This window comes from Protobothrops mucrosquamatus, unplaced genomic scaffold (assembly GCF_001527695.2).
Source record: "Protobothrops mucrosquamatus isolate PMUCROS unplaced genomic scaffold, P.Mucros_1.0 scaffold5119, whole genome shotgun sequence".
NCBI lineage: Eukaryota > Metazoa > Chordata > Lepidosauria > Squamata > Viperidae > Protobothrops > Protobothrops mucrosquamatus.
In genome coordinates, this window is record NW_015390994.1 from 36,985 (window position 1) to 45,155 (window position 8,171).

The 8,171-nt window shown below is 47.9% G+C and overlaps 2 protein-coding genes across 2 annotated transcripts in view; one reads left to right on the forward strand and one right to left on the reverse strand.

Annotated features, from left to right (window-relative positions):
- The window catches only part of LOC107299569 (tubulin polyglutamylase complex subunit 1-like), a 3,493-nt gene extending 1,622 nt beyond the window's left edge, over window positions 1-1,871 (reverse strand). Inside the window, exon 1 of the mRNA XM_029286805.1 lies at window positions 1,522-1,871. Coding sequence (XP_029142638.1) covers window positions 1,522-1,871 — 350 coding nt within the window. The remainder of the gene's footprint in view (window positions 1-1,521) is intronic.
- Window positions 1,872-7,481: 5,610 nt separating this feature from the next.
- On the forward strand, window positions 7,482-8,171 carry LOC107299570 (oocyte zinc finger protein XlCOF19-like). The gene has a single exon (XM_015828937.1). The coding sequence runs from the start codon at window positions 7,482-7,484 to the stop codon at window positions 8,169-8,171; it is 690 nt and encodes a 229-aa protein (XP_015684423.1).

Here is an 8,171-nt window from a genome sequence, read left to right on the forward strand (position 1 = left end):
CAAATGGCGAGATAAAGGGGAATATTTCTGGATTACGGCTAACAGAATCTATTGAATTTTTTCCAACTCTAATCTTTAGCTTTTCCTGTAAGATGCAAAAGCAAGATATTTTATTCTGTAAATGTCCTTTGTTAATAAATCTAGTCCTCTTTTCTTTCTTCACTTTTCCTTGTGCTTCTTTTAGAATTTTAATCTCAACCTAAAAACCATCTAACAGTCTTGAGTGGTTGATGTAATGTTTCCCCTCTTTATACCCAAATATTTAGCATATTGAAAATTGAAGTAAAATGTCCTTAGTCACTGACTATGCTTCCCGTTTCCCCATTTATTAAGATGTAATAATTTTAGCTGATTATACTGCAATTCTTTATGATGAACCATGTGATTTACACCATACATTATTTTAAAGTTTTAATCATTATAAATTATGTTTTGTAACGTAGGCAGTATAATTGTAAAATGGGTGAATCATTGTGCTTCGTAGGAAGAGAGCTGGTAGCAAAAAAAAAAAAAATCAGGAGGGGTGTGGTAGCATCTTTTCTGAATGACACATTTTATTAAAGGCACCAGCTTTTGTGAGATGAACCCTCACTTCATCAGATACGTAGAATGGCTAGTCCAGGGGTAGGCAACCTTGGCTCTTTTATGACTCGTGGACTTCAACTCCCAGAATTCCTGAGCCAGCCATGCTGAGAGGAAAGGGAGGTTTCCAAACTGAGCCATGCTGGCTCAGGAATTCTGGGAGTTGAAGTCCACGAGTCATAAAAAGAGTCAAGGTTGCCTACCCCTATCCTAGGACGAAGATTAAGAACAGGGGTCTTCAACCTTGGCTCTTTTATGACTGGTGGACTTCAACTCCCAGAATTCCTGAGCCAGCCATGCTGAGGGGAAAGGAAGAGGTTTCCAAGCTGAGCCATGCTGGCTGAGGAATTCTGGGAGTTGAAGTCCATGAGTCATAAAAGGACCACGTTTGAAGACCCCTGCTCTTAATCTTCGTCCTAGGGCAGGGGTAGGCAACCTTGGCTCTTTTATGACTGGTGGACTTCAACTCCCAGAATTCCTGAGCCAGCCACGCTGAGGGTGAAATGGAGAGGCTTCCAAGCTGAGTCATGTTGGCTCAGGAATTCTGGGAGTTGAAGTCCACGAGTCATAAAAGAGCCAAGGTTGCCTATCCCAAGGCTAGTCTGATGGAGGATTTAAATTGGCCAAAATGGGCTACAACATCCGAGATTTATAGCCTACCAGGCTCCAGATGGACCTCTGGGGCCCCCAAGTTTAGCCCAAACCGACAATTAAAATGCAGTCAAAGTTCCTGGTGCAGCTCAGCACAATCCGTTATTTCCATGTCCTTGCTGTGCTTCCCACGCCCCCCCACAGCTCCATGCTTGGCCGCTTTAGAGAAAAACTACATTTCCCAATGAGCCCCGCGGGCGGAGTCTCTTAGAACCACCCGTGGGTCGCCCCGTTGCATCGTGGGGAATCGTAGTTCTGCCCCTCGCATGCGGGACTCTTCGCGCCCACCTGTGAGAATGGTGGGCCAGGCCCAGATACCACAAGGCCCGGTCGAGACTCAGCTGCCGCTGGGGGTCCCCGCCGTCCGACAAGGCCTCCGTCGCCGCCTCCGGGCTGCTCTGCATCAGCTTCTCGAAGTAGCCGGCCAGGAAATCGACGGGTTTCTCCGGCCGGGCTTCGAGCACTTTTAGCAGAGCCTCTCGCACCATGTCGGTCACGCCGGACTGCAGGAGGAATTCCGCCTCGCCTTCGGCGACGCCGTTCGCTGACAAGGCCGACCGGCCCTGATCTGTCCCGGCTGCTGCTGGTGCCGCCGCCGCCGCCGCGGGGGACGAGCGCCTCTTCTCGTTGGCCGCCATTTTGGTTGAGGGCACTGTTTCTCGCAGGTTGCCATCCCGACTGAGGTCCGTTCGTCCGCCATCTTAAGTGAGGGCCCCCTTTTTCGACGCTCCTTCCCTCCCCGGGAGCGCCATCTATAATTTTTCCTGGTAGCCAACCAGAGACCGGTATGAGGTCATGAATCTGCGCCGAGACCACCGTTTGTCTTATGAATGGCTTCTAAAGCAGCAAAAAAAAGGGGGGTTAATTTTGAACGGGACCAAAGAAGGCGCGTTTCAACCTTACTGCTATTCCCCACCTAAAAGAGAGGCGGAAACTCACTTCATTCTGAAAGCGTCCCAAGCGTTTCAGCCATAGAGATAGTAAGAGGTTAGAGTGGCCCCTTATACTCATAGAGCAGAGGTCTTAAAAACTGGCCCTTTTAATGACTTGTGGACTTCAACTCCCAGAATTCCTCAGCCAGCGTGCCTGGCTGAGGAATTCTGGGAGTTGAAGTCCACAAGTCATAAAAGGGCCAAGTTTGAAGACACCCTGCCATAGAGCAAAATTGAGGGCATCCTTGTTTCCGTCTTTACCGGAAGTGCAGAGGCATTTCCGTTTCCGAAATCAGACCGCTCTAGGGCTCTTCTAACGTCTCTAAACCCGGATGTTTCATCGGGAAATCTACGTGCGTATTTCCCCATCCAGCTTCGCCGTCTCCACGTTTACCCTCTTCCCGTGTCGGCTGCCTTTGCGAAGGACGTCTCGCGAGAGTTAAGAGAGAGAGAGGCGGAGAACTCGACGCGGCGGTCCTGAAGACGGTGGTAGGATAGAATTAGATGAATGGAATGGAATATGGAATAGAATAGAATAGAATATAGAATAGAATGGAATGGAATGGAATAGAATAGAATAGAATAGAGCTGGAAGGGACCTTGGATCTTGGAGGTCTTCTAGTCCAGCCCCCTGCTCAAGCAGGAGGATCTATACCATCTCAGACAGGTGATTGTCCAGTCTCTTTTTAAAAATCTCCAGCGATTGAGCATCCATGATTTCTGGGGGAAAGCTGTTCCACTGATTGATTGTCCTTCTCATCCAAGAAGCTTCTTCAGCTCTGACTGGATGGTGGGGAAGGAAAGGATTTATACTCCTTGCAGACAGCTGGTCATTTGCATCCTTTTAGAGAGTCGTTGAGGCCACCTGGAGGTTTATCTGTGTCCTCAGGGTCACCTGAGTAGTGCAAATGGGTGTGGAGCCTTGGAATTGGAATCATTTGGAATCATTTGCCTTCTTTTAGAGCAGTGTTTCTCAACCTTGACAATTTTAAGGCACGTGGACTTCAACTTTGAGAAACACTGTTTTAGAGGGTCGTTGAGGCCACTTGGAGGTTTACCTGTGTCCAACAGCAGTCTTCAGCAGTGAAGGGACACAGGGCAGAAAACATCCTGCAGCCAAGAAAGCTCCACACCCATTTGCACTCACTCAGGTAATAATAATAATAATAATAATAATAATAATAATAATAATAATAATAATAATAATAATAATAATAATAATAATAATAATAATAATAATAATAATAAAAAATAAAAATAAAAAAGTTGGAAGGGACCTTGGAGGTCATCTAGTCCAACCCCCTGCTCAGGTAGGAAACCCTATACAAGTCATAAAAGGGGCAAGTTTGAAGACCCCTGCTCTTAATCTTCGTCCTAGGTCAGGGGTACCTTGGCTCTTGTGGACTTGTGGACTTCAACTCCCAGAATTCCTGAGCCAGCATGGCTCAGCTTGGAAACCGCTCCCTTTCCCCTTAGGGTGGCTGGCTTAGGAATTCTGGGAGTTGAAGTCCACGAATCATAAANGCGCTTTAAACGTGGTAACCAACACCTTGAAGCGCACCCGGAAGGCCACCGGCAGCCAGTGCAGCTCACGCAAAAGCGGTGTTATATGGGAGCGACGAGTCCCTCCCAACACCGCCCGCGCGGCCGCATTCTGGACTAGCTGGAGCCTCCGGATGCTCCTCAAGGGGAGCCCCATGTAGAGAGCATTACAGTAGTCCAGATCACTGCACCATCCCCACATAATCAAAATTTGGGCACTTGGCAACCAGCATATATGTAGAATAGAATAGAGCTGGAAGGGACCTTGGATCTTGGAGGTCTTCTAGTCCAGCCCCCTGCTCAAGCAGGAGAACCTGTACCATCTCAGACAAGTGAATGTCTAGTCTCTTCTTAAAAATCTCCAGTGATGGAGCGCCCACGATTTCTGGTGGCAAGCTGTTCCAATGGTTGATTGTCCTCGCTGTCAGGAAGTTTCTCCTTAATTCCAGGTTGCTTCTCTCTTTGATCATCTTCCAACCATTGTTTCTTGTCCTTCCTTCTGGTGCTCTGGTGAACAACCTGGCCCCCTCTGCCTTGTGGCAGCCCCCCAGATACTGGAACACTCTATCATGTCTCCCCTATTTCTTCTTTTCTTTAGACTAGCCAAACCCAAGTCCTGCAGCCGTTCTTCGTATGTTTTAGCCTCCAGGCCTTTGATCATCTTAATTGCTCTTCTCTGAATTTTTTTCCAAACTCTCAGCATCTTTTTTTGTGATATGGTGACCAAAATTGGCTGCAATACTCCAGGTGTGGTCTTACTAGGGCTTTGTAAAGTATCAGAGAAAATGTGCAGAGTGTCAGCTCAAAGTTTTTGCCCCTCTGTGCATGTCTGCGAAGAACTAGGAAGTATTGATTTAGGGTTACAGTTTATCCTCTAGCGCAGCAGTTCTCAACCTATGGGTTGCGACCCCATTTGGAGTGATCGACCATTTCACGGGGGTCGCCAAGCAAGGCTGTCTGCCATTTTTTTTCCCCTTTTCCGGCGGGTGCCTTACCTCCCTTGAGCTGGGCCAGCTGGTGGTCGGCCTGCTCCGTCTCTGCCGCTTGCCAGCTACGCCTCTGCCGGCGCAGGGGGCGGAACCACGCATGCGCGGCGCTCCCGGGCAGGGAAAGTCCTCGACTTACGACCGGTTGGGTAGTCCTCGACTTACGACCGGTTTAGTCCTCGACTTACGACCAGTTTAGTCCTCGACTTACGACCGGTTTAGTCCTCGACTTACGACTGGTTTAGTCCTCGACTTACGACCGGTTGGGGGTCGCGGCATTAAAAAGGTTGAGAACCACTGCTCTAGCGAGTCAGTGCGTGTCTGCAAAGAACTAGGAAATATGGATTTAGGGTTTATATTTCAGGGCGTCAGTGAATTAGCAGATATTGAACCCACCAATAACAAAGACGACCCATATCTGTTTTAGAATCCAAAGCAGTTCTAGAAACATTGCAATGTATAGATCAGAGGTAGGCAACCTTGGCTCTTTTATGGCTCATGGACTTCAACTCCCAGAATTCCTGAGCCAGCATGGCTCAGCTTGGAAACCTCTCCCTTTCCCCTCAGCATGGCTGGCTTAGGAATTCTGGGAGTTGAAGTCCACTAGTCATAAAAGAGCCAAGGTTGCCTACCTCTGGTATAGATGAAATGCATGATCTCTGCATGCAGAACTTAGTTCCTGCAAGAATTCATGCTTTGCTGATTATGCTAAGCTTCAGCTGAACATGTTTTAAAGTGATTCTTACTTGGTTGGAAACAATCATTTATGTCCCTAGGGAACTATTTACAAGTCTTTCCTGTGCTGAATACTGAACTGGGTATTTTTGTGTAGTGTGCTAAAAGACATAAATTTTGTTTGCTTTTGAATAAAGTCAAATTTAGGGTATGTATTTTCAGTAAAAGAGATAATTAAGGGTCACATGTGAAATGCAAACTTTTAGGGACTTTCTGCTGGCATAAATGCTGATGCTTCCAACACATGTGATTTCCTGTTTGATGTAATGAAAATTATGTACCTCATAAGGAGAACAGTTGAATCAATAGCAAATAGAAATCTATTCTATTCTATTCTGCCACAGACAAATGCTATGATAGTCATAAGTCACTTTATTCAGTGCCATTGTAACTTTGAATGGCCATTTAAATCGGGGGTCTTCAAACTTGGCCCTTTTATGACTTGTGGACTTCAACTCCCAGAATTCCTCAGCCAGGCATGCTGGCTGAGGAATTCTGGGAGTTGAAGTCCACAAGTCATACAAGGGCCAAGTTTGAAGACCCCTGGTTTAAACCAATAGTTGTGAGGACTGCCTGCATGAATGATGCTGCTGAGGTAAGGCACACTGTGAATTTTTTATTTATGTTTTTTTGATACACAGATGTTAGCTGAAATTGCATTCTGTCATCTTGGGCTTATCAAGTCATACAAAGGCAGCTGTTTGTGACCTGTGAGTTACCCCTTCCAGCCGTGCCTTTGCAGATTGTCCTCAACTTAACGACCACAACTGACTCCCAAATTTCTCTTGCTAGGCAAGACACTTTAAGTGAGTTTTGCTCCATTTTACGACCCTTCTTGCCACAGTTGTTAACTGAATTGCTGCAGTGGTTAACGGTTGTTAAATGAATCTGGCTTCACCTATTGATTTTGCTTGTCAGAAGGTCACAAAAGGAGAATCACATGACTCTGGGACACTGCAACCGTCATAAATATGAGTCAGTTGCCAAGCGTCCCAATTTTGATCACGTGGCCATGGGAATGTTGCAATTGTCGTGCAAAAAATGGTTATAAGTCGCTTTTTTTCACTGTCGTCGTAACTTCGGACAGTCATTAAATGAAAGGTTGTAAGTCAAGGACTATCCCTATTCACTCACTCACTTTTGGTGAACATGTACCTGATCATGTTAATCCAGTCCGCAAAGGGTCTATGGAGGTTCTCCATCATCCAGGTCATGGTTGTCCCAAAGGTGCTTTTTTCAGGAGGCAACTGGATTTTCTTTGTTTTTCCTTGAAAAACATTTCACTTTTCATCCAAGAAGCATCTTCAGTTCTGACTGGATGGTGGGGAGTGGAAGGATTTATACTCCTTGCAGACAGCTGGTCATTTGCCTCCTTTTAGAGAGTCCTTGAGGCCACCTGGAGGCTTATCTGTGTCTCCAGGGTCACCTGAGTGGTGCAAATGGGTGTGGAGCCTAATTGGAACTGCTGAAAGGACCATGTTGTAGACTGGAGATAGATGGTGTCATATCCTTCCCCCTCTGTTGAGAGAGGACTGTTCAGTTTTGACATAGATGTCTTCTTTGACCTACTCTTTCAAACCAGCGGTCCTCTCTCTCCAAAATGTGGACTTTGCTGTCTTCCAAAAGAATGGCCTTCATCTTTCAAATGCAGATGGACTGCTGACTCTTGTCCTGATGGATTTGAACAGCCCTTTCTCAACAGTCTATAACACAATCCTTTCAACACTTCCAAGAAGGCTCCATACCCATTTGCCCCATTCAGGTGACCCTGAGGACACAGATAAGCCTTAGGTGGGCTCAACGACTCTCTAAAAGAAGGCAAATGACCGGCTGTCTGCAAGGAGTATAAATCCTTTCCTTCCCCACCATCCAGTCAGAGCTGAAGAAGCTTCTTGGATGAGAAGCGAAACGTCTTGAAAGAAAAACAAGAAAGTCCAGTTGCCTCTTGAAAAAGCACCTTTGAGCCAGTTCACAAAGATTTTGGCTGAAAGAAATCTGTAAAAAGCGTTAAAAGGTGCACTGCGGCCTTTTGTTCTGCTTCCCCAGGCGATTCATGGACCCCCGACTCAGCCCCCCCCAAACCCGGCTGCGGAAAAGGCGGAAGAGAGCCGTTTGGAAGCCAAAGAGATGTCCACCAGCGGCTGTCCCCGACCTACAGCTCCACCACTGCAACATCTGCGGGAAGGACATCAAGCACCAGTCCAATTTCCGGGAGCACCAGCGCATCCACACGGGCGAGCGCCCGTACCAGTGCAAGCGTTGCCAGAAGACCTTCGTCCGGGGCGCCGACCTCATTAAGCACCGCCTGGTGCACTCGGCCATCCGGCCTTTTCGCTGCCGGATCTGCGGGAAACGGTTCAAGCTGCAGGCCGACCTGGACAAGCACGGCAAGGTGCATTCGGACGAGGCCCCCTTCCCCTGCCACCTGTGTCCCAAGCGGTTCAAGCGTACCTCCTGCCTGGTGAAGCACCTGCGGATCCACACTCAGGAGAAGCCCTTTGCCTGCTCCCACTGCAGCCGGCGCTTCAAGTGGGAAGCCTCGGTCAAAGAGCACGAGCGGGTCCACACGGGCGAGCGTCCCCACCACTGCGACCAGTGTCCCAAGACCTTCACCCACCGCTCCACCTTCCTGCAGCACCAGCGCACCCATCAGAAGTACCCCGCCTTCAGCTGCAAGCACTGCGCCAGGTCTTTCAATCACAAATCCAACCTCCTGAAACACGTCCGTCGGTTGCACTCTTAG